We start from the raw sequence: 20,131 nt of genomic DNA, 5'->3' as shown, positions 1-20,131 counted from the left end.
CACCAAGGCCAGGTTGTTTTTCTGGAAAGTTTCTCACAAATCTAGTCATGTCAGCAGAAAATCTGAAGTAACATCTGCTGTAGAACAATGCTAAAAGTTGTGTTTGATTACGTCAGCTTAGAAGGCCATGTCTTGTAAAATAGTATAAGAATGAACATACTTCCTGTTAGTATTTGCATGTTTTTGTCTCCTTGCTGCAAGTAAATTAAAGTGCCTTAACTGAACCTTACGTGTATTGGTCTTTGAAGTTTTTCCTTTGACATTTACAAATCAGGTAAACCTCACACAGTAGTAAAGAAAGGTCACACAAAAAAAGCAGGATGATCAAGTAGGGACGCATCAGTCAGCTTTCTATGTGGATGGTGTATCAGTAATTGGTGAAAGAGTTGATGCAGTGAATTTATTGGCAAAGAATGAAGTGTTCTGTACAGTTCTGATCAATGGTAAATCCACAGAGCTTAAAGAAGACACTGGTTCAAACTGTAATGTTACATCAGCAGACAGTTGCTAAAGTGAGAACGAATGAGCAACTCAGTGTGGCCAGTAATGCAAAAGCTGTTGCTCATGGAGGTGAAGAGATTCAAACCGAAAGCTCAGTGATGCTTTCATGTTATTTGGCCAAGAACTGTTACAACTTGTTATTCTATGATGTCAGAAGGCCAGCACAGTCTTTACTGGGTCTCAAAGATAGTTTGAGGATGAATCTGCTTTCTTTTACCAAAGAAGTTCATCACATAATTATATCTCCTAGTTTTAATTTTTCTGAAGCCATCAGAATATGCTGATGTTTTCAATGACAGGTCGGGCAAACTTCCAGTAGTGTATTCCATGAAATTAAACCCAGAGATCACTTCAGTAGTCAGACCAGCAAGAAGAGTTCCGATAGCTATGCAAGATAAAGTTAAGGCTCAGCTGGATATAATGGTCCAGCAAGGTGCAATTCGCCCAGTTACAGAACAACTGAATGGGTGCCTTCTATGGTAGCAGCTCATAAAAAAGGCTCAGATGAAATCAGAATATGCATTGACCCAAGAGATTTGAACAAAGCATTGAAAAGATCATATCACCTAATGCGCACAAAGAGGTTGAAGCTCTAATACCAAATGCCATTGTTTTTTCTGTTTTGGATGCAAAGAATTAATTTTGGCAAGTGATGCTTGATCGCAAATTCTCATTACCAACCACTTTTGGTACTTCATTTGGCAGATACAGATTTCCAAGGATGCCATTTGGAATAAATTCTGCAAGTGAAGTCTTCCAGTATGCAATGGAGCAAATCTTTTCAGGTTATCCTTGTGCTATAATAGATGATTTATTGGTTGGAGACAATGGTGAAGCAGAGCATGACAGAAACCTAAAGAAAGTTCTAGACAGAGCACGTGAAGTAAACATGAAGCTCAGTCCTCTGGAGTGCAAATTCAGACTCCCAGAAGTTACATATGTAGGTCATTTATTTACCACCACTAGCTTGAGATCAGACTCGACCAAGCAAACAGCAATTCTTGAGATGTCAGTAACAATGTTCAAACTCTACAGCGTTTCTTAGGCACGGTCAACTATTTAGGCAAGTTTACACCGGATTTCGGTGTGTTGACAGAACCTTTAAGAGAGCTAACGAACAAAAAATTTGCATGGTCATGGTTAGAACAGCACCAGAAGGCGTTTGGAGACCACAAGCAGAAAACTGCCACTCCACCTACATTAAGATACTATGATGTGAACAAACCAGTTGTGATGCTTCAAATTTTGGTCTAGGTGCAGTTATACTTCAAGAGGGCAGACCAGTAGCCTATGCATCTACAACACTTACCCAAACTGAGATGCAGTATGCTCAAATTGAGAAGGAACTTTTGGCAATAGTATTTGCATGTTCCAAATTTCATGATTATATTTATTGTCAAGCTATTCAGATTGAGACTGGCCACCAAGCTCTAGTTACTATTCTAAAGAAGACTATGCATTCAGCTCCAGCAAGACTACAAAGAATGATGCTCAAACTGCAAAAGTACAACTTCAAAATGGTCTACACGAAAGGCAAACTACTCTGTCTGGATGACAACTTATCCAAATCGCCAAGGAATACAACAGAACAGCTTGACACAGAGAATTTTGACTTTGATGTGATGGCAGTATGCAATTTTTCTTCCACTAGACTTGATGAGTTGAAAAACAACACAAAGACTGATCCGATTTTGCAAAAGCTCAATCACTACTACCTTAATGGTGGATGGGTGTCAAAGCAATCTAGTGTACCACTTGAAGTGCAAACCTATTTTTCCTACAGAAATTAAAAGTTGAAGAGGTGAGCGAGCGAATTAGTATTTTGGCCTGCATTACTGAAAGACATTGCTAAAATACTTTCTGCTTGTTCAGTATGCAATAGTACTAGACCGCACAAAGAGAACCGCTTCAGCTACATCCAGTTCCTAAACTACCTTGGTTGACAGTAGCCACTGACATCTTTGAGTGGAACAATCAACACTACTTCGTACCAGTCGGCTCTTATTCAAATTGGTGTGAGATCGCTCTACTACCTAATCTAACATCTACTACTGTAATCACTAAGCTGAAACGTCATTTCTCAGTCCATGGTAGTCCACATAAAGTTATTTCTGACAATGGTACTCAATTTACTAGCCAGTTTCAGAAATTTGCAAGAGAATGGACTTTCTACACAGTGTGTATCCTCAATTGAATTGCCTGGCTGAGCAAGCTGCGCAGAGTGTGAATCAGCAAAGTCAAAACATGGCAATTCTAATGTTTTCTTAAATCTGCTTAACCTTAGGAACGTACCTCGTGGTGATATTCTTGGATCTTCAGCTCAACGACTTCTACCCAGGCAAATAAGAACTACGCTGCCTATTACTACCAATCTACTAAAACCTAAAGCTAGGAATAGACCATCAACGCTCAATTAAGAAACATTCAATCCAGATGTCATTGTACGACAAGTCGAGCAAAATTCTTTCTCCATTAAGGGAAGGAGAAACCGTCAGACTTCAAACAGAAAAAGGTTTTAAATGCATAGGGCAAGTTATTGGCAAATGTCCTGAACTGAAATTCTATCTTACAGACTTGGAAGGTACACAGTACAGGCAAAATTGTAAACATCTGTTACCTGTACCAGAATCATCAACACAACACTCATAGTGATTTAGACTCTAAATCTCAGAGACAGTCAAATGTTGTTTCCATCCCAGACAGTGTTCCTACCTGTGATTCTATTCCTGAAGATGCTTCAAGTAAATCAAAGAGCAAACAATTTTCAGAGACAGCTTCAATAGTTAAGCCCAATTCCCAATTTTATAGGTTCATAGGTAGGTACTAGGCTATTGGCCCTAGGGCCTATATAAGCCTAGCCAAACGGTACCCTGGCTTTTGCCACCCAAGAAAATTATTTTCTTGTGCCCCTGTCAAGCAGAGCCACCAAAGTGATCCCCAGGGTGAATTTTCTATCTCCCATCCAATCATCACGATTTTTCTTGAAGAGTGCTAATGAGGAGCTTTATTTGATATAGATAGGTAGTTTGTTCCAGAGTATGGGAAGTCTCTGAGACAGGAATCTATCCCTCCAGCATGTTTTGTTTATTGTGGTGACAAGGTTTAAGTCCCTAGACCATGTAGCTCGGAGGGATTGGGATTTCTTTACGTGGAGCATGTCCAACAGCTCGGGGTTTGACATAGCTTTGTATGTTAGGCAGAGATCGCCTCTGAGTAGACGATACGCAACAGAGTAAAGCTGGAGTTTTTTGAGACAGTCTGCGTAGGGCATATGCATTATATCTTGTATAAATGCATGACTGATAACTGTCTCTGATATCTGCATGCCAAAAAGATTTATAGCATTGCATGTTTTGTTTTTCAAGAGAGAGGATGCAGATCAGGGAGCATGTGCTATGTGCTGTATCTTTAAGAAGCATGTCAAAGACTGGGACTGCACTTATAAATATCAAGCACATGCCATTCCTAGTACCATTTTGAGAATGCAGCCAGGGATTAAGCATGCATGATTGCAGCAGCTGGTTTGTATATAAGTTACATAATTAAAATCAGTAAACTTCTATTGAAATGTGTTTGTATAAAATAAAGCTGCTTAAACAGGACCCACCAAAGGCTCTTCTTTGTGTCCAAAGTAGGAAGGAGATAATCTGCAAATAGAGCCAGCTTTTCTTGACTGCCATACCAAAAATATCCTTGAATTCCTGAGTCCCATATTTTCTTTGCCACTGGTTCTAAATATAATGCAAACAACAAAGGGGAAACAGAACACTGAGCCTGGTTCCTCTACTCAAGCAGAAATCATCAGATAGGAACAACCCTTTTTAATTTTCACCTCCGATCCCTCATATATTCTCCTAATCAGCCTTATAATTACATCAGGGAAAGCAAATGTTTCCACTGCCCTGCTCATGAAGTCCGAGGCTACTCTGTCAAATGCTTTCTCTCCATCAAGACTCACCAATAAAAGTGGTATTTTCTTACATTCTGCTTCTCTCTGCATCATCAATGTTCTGTTAATATTGTCAAATGTTTGCCTCCCCCACAAAACCACAATGATCCTTACCTATGAATTTTGGTACACCTTTTACCATTCTTTAAGCCACTATAGACATAAGCACTTTATAATCATGGTTCAATACTGAAATGGGCCTGTATGAAGCTGGATCCAATGGATCTTTACCCTCTTTAGGTATAACAAACACCACCGCTTTCTTCCAGGATGCTGGCACGTCGCTTCTTCTTAAAATAGTGTTAAACAAAACCTTCCAGAGCTTTATCAGTTTTTTCCCTCCTAGCTTACAAACTTCTACATAAATACCATCTATTCCTGGGGACTTTCCCATAGGCTGGTTATACATAACCATTTTTCTCTCACCTACTCCTACCCTGCTGTTAGTAACTGAGCCTCATCCACTTCTAACCTTGGCATATTTAATTTTTCCATAAACATTTCCATTTGTACCTCTCAAAATTTCATAAATTTAGACGGCGCAGTGGTGCAGCGGTAGGGTCGTCTCCTCACAGCAAGAGGTTCTCCAGGTTCAATTCTCAGCTAAAGTGTCTTCTGTGTGGTGTCTGCATGTCCTCCCTGCGTTCATGTGGGTTTCCTCCCATGTTACAAAGACATGCGTCTGGAGCATTTCTCTCTGGGCATACCCAGAAAATTGGCTGCATTCCAAGTTGGACATTACGGTAAACAAATGTTAAATAAATAAATACATAAAATTTCTGAAATATTTATAATACTTCTAAAGGATCTTTTGTTATCTTCCTTGTTACAGGCTCCCTAAGCTTGGTAAAAGCCCCTTCCACTTTCTGTTGCCTGAGTCGTCGTGATAAAAGTTTCTGTGCTCTAGAATTATCACAAACATTTGCTTAACAGCAATCTTTCTAAACTCGTGCACATTACCACGGTGATCCTTTATTTTCTCTTTAGCATTCTGCAGTTGCTCCTCTTCTTGTTAGGACAGATTCCCCCTATTTTGCAATACTTCAACATTTGTCAGTCCCTCTAAACAATTCCTATTACTTCTTATCCATCTCTCACTTTCCTTCATTTCCACCCTAGCTTTAAACTCTACTTCAATTTTATCCCACTCCCTAGCTATATTTTCAGTCGAAAGTTCTACTTTCTGTAATAGTTCCTGAATTATTTCCAAAACCCATCTTGAAAGTTCTCTCTCTTCAGCAGATAGGTGGAAAAGCACCAATGTCTCATTTTTATTTAATTACCTTGCGTTTTTAATTATTATTGGTGCATGATCTAACATAGTTATTGGGTACATTTCAATTAAATGCACATGTTCCTGTGAGATATAAATTCTTTCTAGCCTAGCTCAGTTTTTGTATTTGGAGAATATGTAAATTCACTCTGAATTCCTAGTACTGAATTCATATCTTTCATGCTAAATATTTTCATAAATTTCTTCAAAAAAATCTGTCCTCCTTTGTTATATTTTTTATGCTCCCCCAAACACATCTTCACTGTTACAAACCAAATTCCAATCCCCACCTATAAATGATATTCTTTGCTGAAAGCTGATTATTCTTCCCAGAATTTTCTTAAGCTCTATTACAGCAGTTTTATGTGGAGTATAGACGCGTGCCAATGTAATCCTCCTCCCTTGCCTGTAGCCCTTTAGCCCCTTAGTGCTACATATCTTCTGTTATTGTCAGTTTTCCCCTCTTGCATCACTAACGGAGTTCCTCTTGCAATTAACATAAGTACTCCTCTTTTACTCTGCCCCAGATATTATGCTGAATAACCAGCCTGAAAAACTTTCTTTATAAAATTCACATGTTCAGTTCTTTCCAGGTGTGTCTCCTGCAGCATAGCTATCTGTCCTCTACATTTTAATATAGTTCACTACTTTCTTTTTGTACTTATCTATAAGACCATTTAGACAGAAAGACATTACAGAAAGCATCATTTTCTTATATAAATATTATTATATCTATGTGTAACTGCCTTTTTGTTAAACAACTAATTCCAACTTTTACATTACATGCATACACTATCTGGCAGGTTGATCTTTTTATTTTATTTATTTTTATTTACATTTGTTGACCGGGAGTGCCCGACTGGAAGTAGATCCATTTTCAGCGGAGGCCCGGGGAGAAAAGCTCCACAGTTAAAATAAACAGACAGTAGTTACATTGGATTTACAAAGCGATTAACAATTTAATTAACATAGCAATTAATTACAAACATAGTTACAGATGAAGAACATAGTACATCAGTAGATAACTAGAATCTTTATCTGCGAAATGCATAGACATTAACAATTGTTACAATAAGAAGTTCCTGCGGTATAATAAGTACTAGGCTTATGAGCATCTGTGCTTGCTATAATCAAGGTAGTTAGTGGCGTGGAAAGAAAGGTAGTGGTTGGATGGGGTGGGTGATATTAGAGTGGGAGTTGCAAGGGCATAGCCAGCATGCTTTTAGGTGTGCTTTTAGTAAAGTTTTGAAGTGGGTGCATGATGGTACGGAGGTAATTGTGGATGGGAGGGAGTTCCATAATTTGGCTATGGTGCAAGAGAATAGTGCTTTACCAGCAGAGTTATTGGCTTTAGTGATCTGCAAGTGATTTTTGTTGCTGGATCTTAGTGGTCTGGTGGTGCGATAGGGTTGGAGTAAATTCTGGAGGAATGGGACATTTAGTGGATGGTTTACTAGTTTGTGGGCAAGTGAAAGTTAATACCATTGAAGGAGGTGAGGGAGTTCAAGCCAGCCCAGTTCAGCAAGTGAGAGACAGTGGTGACTACTGTAGGATGCCCCTGTGGCGAATTTGGCGATTTTGTTGTAGCAGGTCTCTAGCTTGTTTAGATCGCATTGCCTTAGGTTGGTATATATTGGAGAGGCATAAAGTAGGGTGGAGATAAGGTGGGAATTTGCTACTGAAATCTTTGCTGCTTTGGTGAGAAGTTGCTTATTTCTGTATAACGCTCCTAGTTTTTTGTGGACTTTTTTTATGGTCATGGATATGTGAATGTCAAATTTTAGTTTATTGTCTATTTCCACTCCTAGCAATTTGGTGTGTTCTGTTGGGTGTACAGTGGTGTTGTCTTTGGTATGATGTTAAAGTGAGAGTTGTTTTCAGTATGTTTGGTGGGTTGGAAGATGAGTAGTTTAGTTTTGTTTGGGTTGAGTATTAATTGGGCATCGGATAACCAAGTTTCAACAGAGGAAAAGGCTTCCTGTGTGACTTTTTGCACTTTGGGTAGGGACTGGGCTGAATAGATGATGGTTGAGTCATCTGCATATTGTATGAGTGTGCCATGTTTGGTGGCAGAGGCTAGATTATTGGTAAAAACAGAGAAGTGTAGGGGTCCAAGGATGGATCCTTGGGAAACCCCTATAGAGATAGGTAGTTGGGGAGATATGTCATTCTGCCATACAACGGATTGTTGGCGGTCAGACAGGTAACTCTGAAACCAGTTGGTGACTGACTGAGAGAAGGATAGGTTACTGAGGACAGAGATGAGTTGTTTGTGTGGGGCCATGTCAAATGCTTTAGATACTTCTAGGAAAGTAACAGAGGAGAGAGAGAAATTGTTTTTATGCTGAAGGATAGTGGCTGAAGGATAGTGTTAGTAAAGGAGAGTAAGGCAGTGGTGGTGCTATGCTTTGGTCAGAAACCATGCCGAGTACTGGAAAGGAGGTTGTTAGTAAGGAAGTAGTCTGAGAGTGAATGCATCCCTCTAGTATTTTGGAGAGTGGAGAGAGAATAGCTATAGGGCGGTAATTGGTTACTTCTGCGGAGAGGCCGCCTTTGTGGAGGGGAATTATATGTGATACTTTCCACAGTGTGGGAACATAACTTTCTGACCTGACAGAGATCGGTTAATCAAGATGGATACTGGGTAGGCCAGAGCATCAGCTGTGATTTGTAGGTATTCACTTGGGAGATTGTCTGCTACTAATTTGGTGGGCTTAAGTTTAGTTAAGAGTTTTTTTTTTTATGTTGGAGGTCGGTACAGGAGAAAAGGAGAAGGCAGTGGGGAGATTCCTAGTTGAAAGTGTGGGCTGGAGGGGAGGGAGGGTTGTGCTGTTTAGCTAGCGATAGTATGGTTTGTCTGAAGTGTGCGTGTTGAATGAGGTAGCAATAACTTTGGAGGAGTGAGGGATGTTAGAAGGAGGGGTACTGACTTTACCTGGGTGGAAAATGGAGTTTATGGAGGACCAGAATTGTTTGGGGCTGTGTTGGGAGGAGTCTAGGGCAGACTGGTAGTATTGGAATTTGTCCTGTTTTATTAGCTTTTTGATTGTATTGCATAGTTCTAGGAATTTCTGTCTAGCTGACGGGGTTTTGCTTTTGTGCCAGTGCTCCCAGGCTTTATCCCTGTTTTTCATTTCTGACTTAGTGGTTTTCTGTAGCCATGGGGAGGGCTGTGCTTTGGTTCTGGAAATTTTTATGGGGGCATGGTAATTAAGGATGCTCAGAAAGGTAGTATTAAAAAATTCAACTGCGTCATCAAGACTGAGGTACTTTAGAGGATGCCAGTTACATTCTTTGAGGGATGAGATGAATGTGAGTGGGTTAAAGTTTAGTTTTTTTACTTATTTGATGGTAGATGACAGGTTTAGCTTGGTATAGGTATTTTTTGAGTAGGAAAGTTGGGGAGTGATCACTGAGACTATCTGATAAGCAGCCTGTTATATATGACTGGGGGCTCTTACTGACTAGTATCCAATCCAGGGACTAGTATCCAATCCATCTTGTCATATCCATATGAGTCTATGTCACAACTTAAAGAATGCTTTATTTTATTGAAAGCCCTCAAAAAGAAAAAGAAAACCTCCACCAATACACCATAAAACCTATTAATTTAATAACAGCAGACAAAACTATATACATCTTCAAATATTGAAGTTTTTGCTTCCTAATAAGAACAAAAATTCTAAACTGATAGCCACACAGGCAGACTAGAGTAACCAAAAAGAAAAGTTAGTCATGCTATGACACATGGTGCAGCCTGTACTTTAATAAGTGCTATCTGTTTTTTTCTTATCTTTATAGCTCTCTCAGCTGGGAAAACATGTGAATGCTTTTAGTAAACACTTTCGCCAAGCCAGTTCTTTTTATCAGATTGTCTTCTAATGACATGCAAACTACACACAAACCTGCTAAGGATACCAGGTTTACCAGAAAAAAGCCTTATAATATTCAATATTCTTTTCATTTACTTGCTTTATAATAAGCTTGCAACTGGATAAAGCCTAGGGTCTTAACCCAGTCATTTCCCTGTACCATCATGGGAAAAAGTACACTATTTCTTTTGTCATGCTTTCTTAACCAGACCTCTCCTCTCCCCCCTCTATTTTATATTACAGTGCCTAACTTTCTTAAAACTGAAGAAAGAAAAAGAGAGAAGGGAGAAAAAGAGGGAAAAAAGCAATTGTTTATATTAAAAACCCAGTTACATTAAAAAAAATGAGAAAACTTTACTTCAAGTACTAATTAGTTTTGCCTGATCTTTATAGCTCTCCCAGCTGGGAAAACCTGAGTGCTTTCAGAAAACATTATGTCCTAGTCAACTTTTCTTTTTTTTTTCTTCCTCTTCCTCAACCAATCACTCTCCAGCAGACTGTAGCCAGTTTCTCTATCAGACTGTCTCCATGGAAACATGAGAACCAGGCAGCCGGTTTCTATTTTTCAGATTGTTGCCATGGAAACATGAAGACCAGCTGCAGAATTGTTACTCAGCATTCAATTGTATTTGCTAGAAAAAAAGCCTCATAATATACAAGGTTATTTTTCATTTACTTGCTTTCGATTAAAACTTGTTACTAAAGGAATCCAATAATGTCTTTAATCCAGTCATTCCCCCATGCAATAATGAGAAAAAGCAAATTAATTTTTTATCATACTTTTTAACCAAGCATTTTTTTTTTACAGTGCAGTGCCTACATGTCTTAAAACTGAAGAAGAAGAAAGAGAGAAGGGAGAAAGAAAGAAAAGAAAAAAAAGAACAGCAGCACCTGTTTACAATCCTCATTACACTTAAAAATAATTGAAAAAAATATATAGCATATAAAGAAAATCACATGCCACTAAATTAGTACTATTTAAGAAAAAATCTTTACTTAACAGTTTACTTTCTCACTCCTCTTCCTCTCCCCAACGCACCTTTCCAAACATTAATGACATGAAGTAGGGCATATGCTTTAGTGTCCCCCACAAGTCCAACAAATTCTGAAAAAATTCAATATTTCCAGATTTTCTTGTTCTGCATTGTAATCCCATATTAAAGTTACTGATTTTATTACTGTCCATCTCAGAAATCCTGTCTCTACTTCATTTCCAACTTACTCTTGATTCTTTTAGTCAACTCTCATGCTCCCTTCCTTCTCTCCAACATTTTCCATTGAAATATTTGAAAAGGTTTCACAGGTAGAGTCCCCTCTGTGGTCTTTACTACCAGAACAAGAAGCAGAATGTCATTCTGTTTCACATCTTACTTTTTGTTGGATAAACTTTTGCATTTCCTCCTTAGCATGTCGTTGTTCTTCTTTCGGCTTTTCCCAGTTAGGGGTCACCACAGCGGAGCTCCGGTCCGCTAATGATTGGCAGTAGATTGTCCCTCCAGGGAAGAATACCTTGAAGACAGCTGGGTACAGCAGTTTGAATTTCACACCTGCATCTCGATGTTCCCTGAATAGTGGAATACATTTGCTCCTCTACTGTCTGGTGTACGAGTAATCTTTCTCCACACTCTGCTGTCTCCCACTTTTTGTACTTTGTCCTTCTGCCACACTTTTGTCAGAGTCAACTCCTTCTGCTGGGTAGGAGTGCATCCTTGGTATTAAAGTCTAGGTTGCTTTCTTATAACTAAATTTGAAACATACACACAATGTGCTCTTTCAACTAAACTCGTGTTGTGGAATAAAAGTCCAGTTGCTTCTTTGTGCTTTCAGAAAATTAATGCAGTCTGTTAATAGCTTCTCTGGTATAACTGAAAATCTCAGGTTTTCCCTACATGCTCTTTCTTCTACTTCTATTATTTTTTGAAACACCTTGTCCTGATTTTCAGCCAGCCTTTTCTTCATTCTGACCTCTAATTTTTGCAGCTTTACCATCTCATCTGAATATCTGTTTAAAGCTTCTTGCATTTTCCAGCCTTTTGTTGTTTGTGTTGATATACTTCTCAGCTTGTCTCTTTTGGCTTTTCCCGGTTAGGGGTCGCCACAGCGGAACTCTGGTCCGCTAATGATTGGCAGTTGATTTTACGCATCGCTTGACAGGCCTGACGCACAACCTTCAACGAAGGTACGCCCATTCATGCATGTCTCCACGCAGAAGACGCTCTAGCTGAGAATCGAACCGGACAGCATCTTACTTTGAGGCGACAATGCTACCGCAGCACCACCACCACGGGTTGATGTACTTCATCAGAGTTTTCTTTAATTTAACCAGGTCTGAATGCAGTTGTGTTACATCTTCCTGTAGGTTACTGGAAGTCATGTCTGAAGGTTGCATTGCATTTTGCTGAACAGCTGTAGAACTTCCCCCAGTCAGTGTTTCTTCCTCACTTTTTGAAGCTGATTTTTCCAGGTCTTCTGTATTTCTTTATTCCAGGCATCCAGGCAGTGCACTTACTAGCCAGTTACTGAAATGTACCCATAAACACAAGTCTACTGGCCTTCTCTGCTGTGTTTCTGTTTTCAAATTAGAAGAGATAGAAACAATCTGTTACTCAATGTGCAGCCATCTTGGAGGGACCTTCACTTCTAATCTATCTAAATCCCCACCAAATAAATTGTAAACAGTTTTGCTTATTATTTTGGAAGTACGTTAACATCAGTTTGCTGGGTTATTCATTTTTTGTCCGCCTGGTACCTGCAATTGCTGTTCTCTATGCTCATCCATGTCACTGTTGTCATTCTATGCATTAATAAAGGTGTTTTAAAAATCTTGCCTTAAACAGGCATATGCTGAAAACTCTAATTATTTTTGTCATTTACTCTCTTCTACCACTCCTGAAGCAAAACTCCAATGAGTTCTCAATGAGCAAGGCTTTCACAAATGCCAATGGATTACTACCATTCTAAACTTTCTATCCCAACATTTTTCTTCATGCCAAATTATCCAAATAAGTTAATGTTGTTTCAGGTCTTTCTGTCCTAATATGCACATCTGTTACATGTGCGCAGGCCCACTCATGGTCCCTAGTGAAACTAATGTAATCTCCATGTCCTAAATTTTTTTCCACAGTTCTCTTCATAGAGCTATTGATTTTTGCCTTTAGTTTAACAAATTTTACAATTACTTGTGAGACAGAAGGATGTGGGTCCTGATGTAGGTTAGTTGGTAGTGTCCTAGCTTCCTAACTCTCCACTTTACATCTCAAGCAGTACACTATGTTGCTGTAAGGGCAGGGTTGGTATATTATACACCATGCTTTCTTCCAAGATTTCCTTGACTTACCATTGTTTCCTGCTCCCTGACAAGTAATTCACGGGGCTTTCAAATAAAGAGCTTTCCATTTCAACTGTCAACTTTAACACTAACAGGATTTAAAACTAATTCTTTGCTTTTACATTTGGGGGAATTAAGGTCAGCTGCTGATCGATGCCTCCCACTACCATAAGTCACTGGACTGGTTTCAGAATGCACATTCAAGTGTGCCCGCAAATGCTTGGAATATATGGGTGGGGGTGGCCTTATACAAGTCTCCAGTCAGTTATGCCTAGTAGATCATGGGTATCAAATTTTTCCTTAGCGCCCCATTTGATGTCTCTCTCACATTCACAGTTTCACTGAAAAGAACTTTTGCTGTAAAGCCAATGACAGGTTTCTTCATCATAACGGTCACATCCCAGAGGGAAGAGGTGATCTTTTTTTTCAGGCTAGAGCTTCCTCAATCAAGTCTGAGTCAAACTGTCAAGACTTGGGGAGGAGAGGAATTCCTTTTCCATTCAGTTGCTAGGACCACTCCTAAGGTTGAAGGCACAGATGCTGGTAGGGTAACTCTACACTCAGTTGGCATATACTGTAGTGAACCTCCCTTAGTTAAAGTACTAGCTGGTGTGGAAATCTACAGGGTATGTGTCCAGAATTCAGATGTCTGCCCTTGCAGCAACAGGGAAGGTTAGCATTTGTCCTGATCTTACATAAATCACACCTTCAACCTTCAGCCCCTCTGGATTACCTCTGTTTTCTTTCCCTAGAATAAGAGGAGGCTCCACACAGTAACAGAGTGGAAAACTGCCTCACAGAGTTAATGAGGTCAATCATGAGACAACAGGTGACAATTTGGAAAGGGGATAGAGTGATGGTTTGTGACATGGTAGACATGGGTAATCCAAGATCAAACATTATGTTACATACACAGCTGAATAATCAAAGACTTGTGCTTTCCTATAACTAAAAAAAAATCAGTATGTTAATGGCTATATTAAATACTTTTCAAGTGAGGAGGGTTTCCAAGAATGTAATTCTCAGTCAAGGAAATGACTAACACAATTAATGAAGAAAGAAAAATAGCTCACTTTATTGCTTGTGCTCCGGGTCGCTGTATCACCTTTGTACTTAAACCACTCACAGCAAGTTCAAAAATGTCTGTCTTTTCCTTTTCTTGTTTTAAAGTAACAGACAAGCTTGTCAAATGTACAGATAACATCACGGCTTCAAACTGTTGGGGGGGAGGTAAAGAAAAGGTTAATTACTACACAAATACCAAAACAAATTACATCCACAAAAATCACACAGTCATCTGTACAGCATGCAACACAAAAGATCAGATAGTAAAAATGCATTTCAGGGTACAGTAGTCCCATGATGCTCAGGACCTCATTTACACAGACCATCACATAATGCCCACTGGGCAATTACCACTGCTTTCCATCAACCATCACCAAATGTGTACATGACAGTGTAAAACGTAAAGTGTGAATAATAATAATGCATTATTGATGTACGTGAAGTTACAAGGATGTCAGACTTGCACTCCAGAAACATTGGTTCTTTATGTTACTTTCCATGAAAAGTCAGTTTTACTCTACAAATAAAAGTGCCTTCATCCTTTACTACTACTACTTACTCACAGAACTTTTCACAAAATATGATGCAATGCAATCACTTCTCTAGAAATTGAAAAAAAAAAACAAGAATCATCTTAAAATCAGTTATTTGCAGTGTTAGTGTCCAGCAAAAATCACATATTCTGTGTTGTATGGCAAGTAATTTTCTGCCATGTAGTCAGCCTTATTTTGCAAACTTTGCAGTCTGACATTTCACGCAACATCTGACATTTTAATTAATACTTTATGTCTGACAACTCCCATCTCATTCCCAGACTAGCTAGATGTACCAGGAAAAACAATTAACATGAAGCCAGCACTACAATAATATAGCTTTGTGGACAGCTTACCATAACAGTAGATGTTTGAGAAGAACACCAGTGCAGTCATATTCTTTATTCAAGGGATTTTAGGCTGAATCTGGGAAACTAAAGTGAAGAGAGGTAAACTGGAGTGGTCCCCACCACCCCTACACACAAAGTGTATGTTATAAATTATCTGTGATCTTAGTGGTCTGAGAATACGCAAACACACATCCTTCAGATCCAAAACTACACATCCAAAACTATCAAGAGGGCACTTGTGCACAAAAAGGGACAGAGGCCCTGTTATTGGTAGTATGCTGAATTTTTTTCACATCCAACAATATGATTAGTTTGGACGCACTGGGGATTGGTTTCCACAAGTCTTCCCTCTTTTGGTAACAGAAATGCTTCATTACATCTAGTACTTGATCAGAGGAAAACGGGTGCATCCTCAAAAAGGGGGCAACAAAAAAATTCTGTCTTGTACTAGTAAGATAATATGGACCATACACCAAGCAGTAAGGAGTCATGAAAGCAGCAGTCTTTGTGAAGCCCAAACACACTGCTTAACTGTCATGAAGAAAGATAGGACAGGGAAAGAAGCAAGCAGCAGTCTAGCTCAGTTTTTTTTAAGGTGAAGAGCTTTTTCTTCCTGCTCTAACCTTGCTAGACCCTGTGACCTATTTTATCATACCAAGCTTGCTTCCTTTTCAAAGGGCTGTTTTTTGTCTATTCTGATCTGTCATTAGTTTTCGAAAAAGACAACAGTATGTTTGGGTAATTTCTGCTGAATCTGATTAGTAGTGTGTGAAACATTAGCTTAACTGATATCATGGTTTTCCACTTGTTCTTCTAGGTATTAGAAAACTACCAGTGAAACGAAGCAAAACAGGAGATACTTATTTCGGAAAAAGTCAGATAGCTTTCCTTTAACATCTTCACGCAACAGCTGAAACTGCACGTCTCCCTCAGTGTTGCTCTGCAGACTATAGCCCTGTTAAAGGAATCCATTACATCACAACTGTATTTGATTGCACATTTACCCACTCTAAAAGATGAAAGTGTAAGTTAACTGAAGGATTATTCTTCGAAGAAATGAGAGTCCAAATGGAGAGATGATGAAATCAAGAAAAGTAGGGTAGTACTGCTGGAACTGAAGTCATTCTCAGGTCTTAATGAGTACCTGCACATGATGGACATCATTTTCACAAAATCTCACCAAGACAACACTGATTTCATAATATAGGATCATAGGAGGTTACTAGGCTAATGGGCCTGGGGACCTTCAAAACCTAGCCAAGAGTTATCCCCAAAAAAGAAACCTCAGTCAGCACCTGTTGCCCCTGTCAATGAGGAATAAAGGTGGAACAAATATAATAGTGCAAACTCGACAAATAGGAGCGAAATGGCTTTTCAACTATAACGTCTCAAAAAGACGTAAAACGGGTTATTCAACCCAGTGGAAGCAGAAATCAAAAAGTACAATGTTCCACAAGCATGAATAATTGGTTCTTCAACCCAGTAACAGCACCAAATCATGTAATCCAAAAAAGATTTATTTAGCTAGCTAGAGTGAGCGCTTTCACCAAACGGCTTCTTCAAAACTTCAACAATAGCTATTAAAAACAAATAACTTAAATACACAGGGGAAGAAGTTCATTGGTACACTCAAGGTAATTAGATAGTGATCTAAATTATCACTCATTTAGTTACACAGACAAAAATCAATTAAGTATAGGCAAGGACAAAATATACTTATGAAAAGACAAATGTAAAAACAACATTTATATATGAATATAAATGAATAAATACACATAAAATGATGTACATAAAATGATGTGAAAGACCTATTTAAATATATAGACTAATATTATTAAATATTATTAAAAAATATATAATGACAAATTCATCTAATTCATACTTTATAACTGTACTGGATGAGTAATACCAAAAATATATATTGTATGAATAAATGGCATAAATAATAATAATATTTAATAATATTAGTCTATATATTTAAATAGGTCTTTCACATCATTTTATGTACATCATTTTATGTGTATTTATTCATTTATATTCATATATAAATGTTGTTTTTACATTTGTCTTTTCATAAGTATATTTTGTCCTTGCCTATACTTAATTGATTTTTGTCTGTGTAACTAAATGAGTGATAATTTAGATCACTATCTAATTACCTTGAGTGTACCAATGAACTTCCTCCCCTGTGTATTTAAGTTATTTGTTTTTAATAGCTATTGTTGAAGTTTTGAAGAAGCCGTTTGGTGAAAGCGCTCACTCTAGCTAGCTAAATAAATCTTTTTTGGATTACATGATTTGGTGCTGTTACTGGGTTGAAGAAAGTACAGTTTTGTACCTACCATAAATGTAGATGTTCGAGGATCCCCATTGCTGCAGTCCTTACTATTGGGTATAGTCCGCCGTCCAGTCGGCCCGAATACCAGAGTATAAGGCTGACGTCGGTCAGGGCGCATTAGACTGACGTCAGTGTACTAATGCGCATGACCGACGTCATATCCTCAGTCTTTTCTTGCCCCAGATGTCAGAAGACCCTAAAAAGACAAGGCCCAAAATACCTGCACCAAAAATATGTACAATATATACAAGAATATATACAAAAATATAAGCATGTAACCTCACCTACACAACCACCCCTAAACACAGAGGGAAGGAGGGAGGGTAATTGGACTGCAGCAATGGGGATCCTCGAACATCTACATTTATGGTAGGTACAAAACTGTACTATGTTCTTCGCTCCCCATTGCTGCAGTCCTTACTATTGGGTAGAATCCCAAAGCAGAGGTAAGGGAGGCTGGCAAATCATAAAGAAGCAGGAGCTGACAACATGCCTTGCAAAACAGCTGTGGCAAAACCAGCCCTAGACTTAGAGTAGATAGGAAGGTGATAATGCTTAGAGAAAGTATGCACTGAACTCCAAGTAGCTGCTTCCAAAATATCCTTAGTTGCCACCCCCTTAGAAATGCTGTTGAAGTGGCAGTAGCCCTAGTGGAATGAGGCCTAATCCCAGCTGGAATCTCCTTGCCATGATGGGAATAACAAAATGCAATGCAAAAGCCAATCCACCTAGAAATAGTTTGTTTTGACACAGGCTTGCCCTGTGAACTCAAAGCAAAAGAAACAAACAACTGCTGAGACTGCCTGAAAACCTTAGTCCTGCTTAAATAATAACGCAATTGCCTGTGTACATCTAAAGTGTGCAAAATCTTTTCCCCTTTATTTTGGGGGTCTGCATAAAAAGTAGGCAAATGAATAGTTTGGTTTAAAGCCACACTAGAAACCACCTTAGGCATAAAGGAAGGATTAGTACGTAATGATACCCTATCCTTATGGAAAATCAAAAAGGGCTCTACTGCCATAAGGGCCTGCAACTCAGACACCCTTCTTGCAGAAGTAATAGCCAACAGAAAAGCAGTCTTCCATGACAAGTATTTCAATTCAGCAGTAGCCGCAGGCTCAAAAGGTTGTAGAGTAAGTTTTTCCAACACAAAATTGAGATCCCAAGCAGGAGTAGGAGCTCTACGTGGGGGTCTTATATTCTTTGCCCCTCTAAGAAACTGCTTGAACAAAGGATGCGAAAACAATGGTGGATCACAATCATAGTGAGCTGAAATTGCTGCAGCATGAATCTTAATGGAAGAGAAGGACAAACCTTTGTCCAATAACTCAGTAAGATATTGAAGAGCCACACTCAAATTAGGCTCAGAAATCTCCAAATTCTTTGCTGTACTCCAAAATAAAAATCTCTTCCATTTTTCTGCGTACACTTTCCTTGTACTAGGTCTTCTAGCTTCCATAATCACATTTAAAACTTGTTGAGGAAGTTGAGACCTGCTGTGTCTCAACACAGAATATGCCAGGCTGTTAGATGAAGAGAGTGAAGCTTGACATTGAGCAGATGACCGTCCTTCTGAGATAACAGATGAGGAATCAGAGGTAAAGGCCATGGAGGCTTCTTTACCAGACTCCGTAGTAGTGGGTACCAGTGTTGCCGAGGCCAATCTGGAGCTATCAAAATCATCCTTGGCCTGTCTTGTCTGACCTTTAATAGTACCTTTGGAAGAAGAGGTAGAGGTGGAAAGGCATACACATGAAGGTTTTTCCAACTGAAAGACAGAGCATCCACTTTCCAAGCTGTGTGATGAAACCCCTTTGTGCAATACTTTGGCAGCTGGTGGTTTAGTGGAGAAGCGAACAGATCTATGTCTGGAGTTCCCCATGACACTGTCAATCTCTGAAATACATGAAGATCCAGTTTCCACTCGTGGGGATCCATGATTTGTCTGCTTAACACATCTGCTAAGGAGTTCTGTGCTCCTGGCAGAAACCTTGCCTGAAGAGTAAGTTGCAAGCTTAGCGCAATCTCCCATAAAATCATTGCTTGCCTGCATAGAGGATAAGAATGTGTTCCCCCTTGCTTGTTGATGTACCACATGACAGTTGTGTTGTCTGTTAGAATCAACACCTGCCCTGGAAGAAGTAACTCCTTGAAAGCCATTAATGTAAACTGGACTGCTAACATCTCCTTCATGTTGATATGTAGATGCTGTAGTCTGGCAGGCCACTTGTCTTGTATCCACTTTCCGTTTAGATGAGCTCCGCCAGCAATGTCCGAGGCATCTGTCGTTAAAATCTGACTCGCCTCTGGCCGGGTCACAGAGAGTCCCTTGTTTAGGTGACATTCCTGAGCCCACCACAAAAATTCTTTTTGAAGGCAAGGTATTATTTGAATGACAGTGTCCAAATCCTGGCAGTGCTGTGTCCATACATTTTTGAGATACCATTGTAGCTTCCTCATATGCAGTTTGGCATTGGGAAGCACCAGAATACAAGATGCCATGAACCCTAATGCTTGAAGGACTGTCCTTGCAGTCAGCACGGACTGATGAGATAGTTGATGGAAGTAAAGTGATAGACTCTTTTGTTTGTCCGGTGTTAAAAAGGCCATCTGGGCTGCTGTATTCAGTCTCACACCCAGAAAGCACATGTCTTGAGAGGGTACTAGACTGGACTTTATTTCGTTCACAGAATACCCTAGGCATCTTAGCACTGCTATAACCTATTCCAGATGCTGTAGAAGGTCTTCCTTTTCTTGAGCCAGAATCAGGCAGTCGTCCAAGTAAGGATAGATTTGAATTCCTTGAAGCCTGAAGTAAGCTATCACTGGAGCCAGAACCTTTGTGAATACTCTGGGCAGTAGATAAGCCAAAGGGCAATGCAGAGAACTGATAATGAGAATTTCCAGCTCGAAACCGCAGAT

The 20,131-nt window shown here is 39.2% G+C and overlaps 1 protein-coding gene across 2 annotated transcripts in view; it reads right to left on the bottom strand.

The window, feature by feature from the left end:
• The window catches only part of VPS13A (vacuolar protein sorting 13 homolog A), a 4,910,496-nt gene that overhangs the window by 3,403,808 nt on the left and 1,486,557 nt on the right, over positions 1-20,131 (bottom strand). For both annotated transcript variants that reach the window (XM_044060868.1, XM_044060869.1), the window contains exon 17: positions 13,997-14,139. In XM_044060868.1, coding sequence (XP_043916803.1) covers positions 13,997-14,139 — 143 coding nt within the window. The remainder of the gene's footprint in view (positions 1-13,996; positions 14,140-20,131) is intronic.

This window comes from Protopterus annectens, chromosome 2.part0, assembly GCF_019279795.1.
Source record: "Protopterus annectens isolate FY-2018-M chromosome 2.part0, PAN1.0, whole genome shotgun sequence".
In the NCBI taxonomy this organism is placed as follows: Eukaryota; Metazoa; Chordata; order Ceratodontiformes; family Protopteridae; genus Protopterus; species Protopterus annectens.
This window is presented reverse-complemented; position numbering and strand designations above follow the sequence as displayed.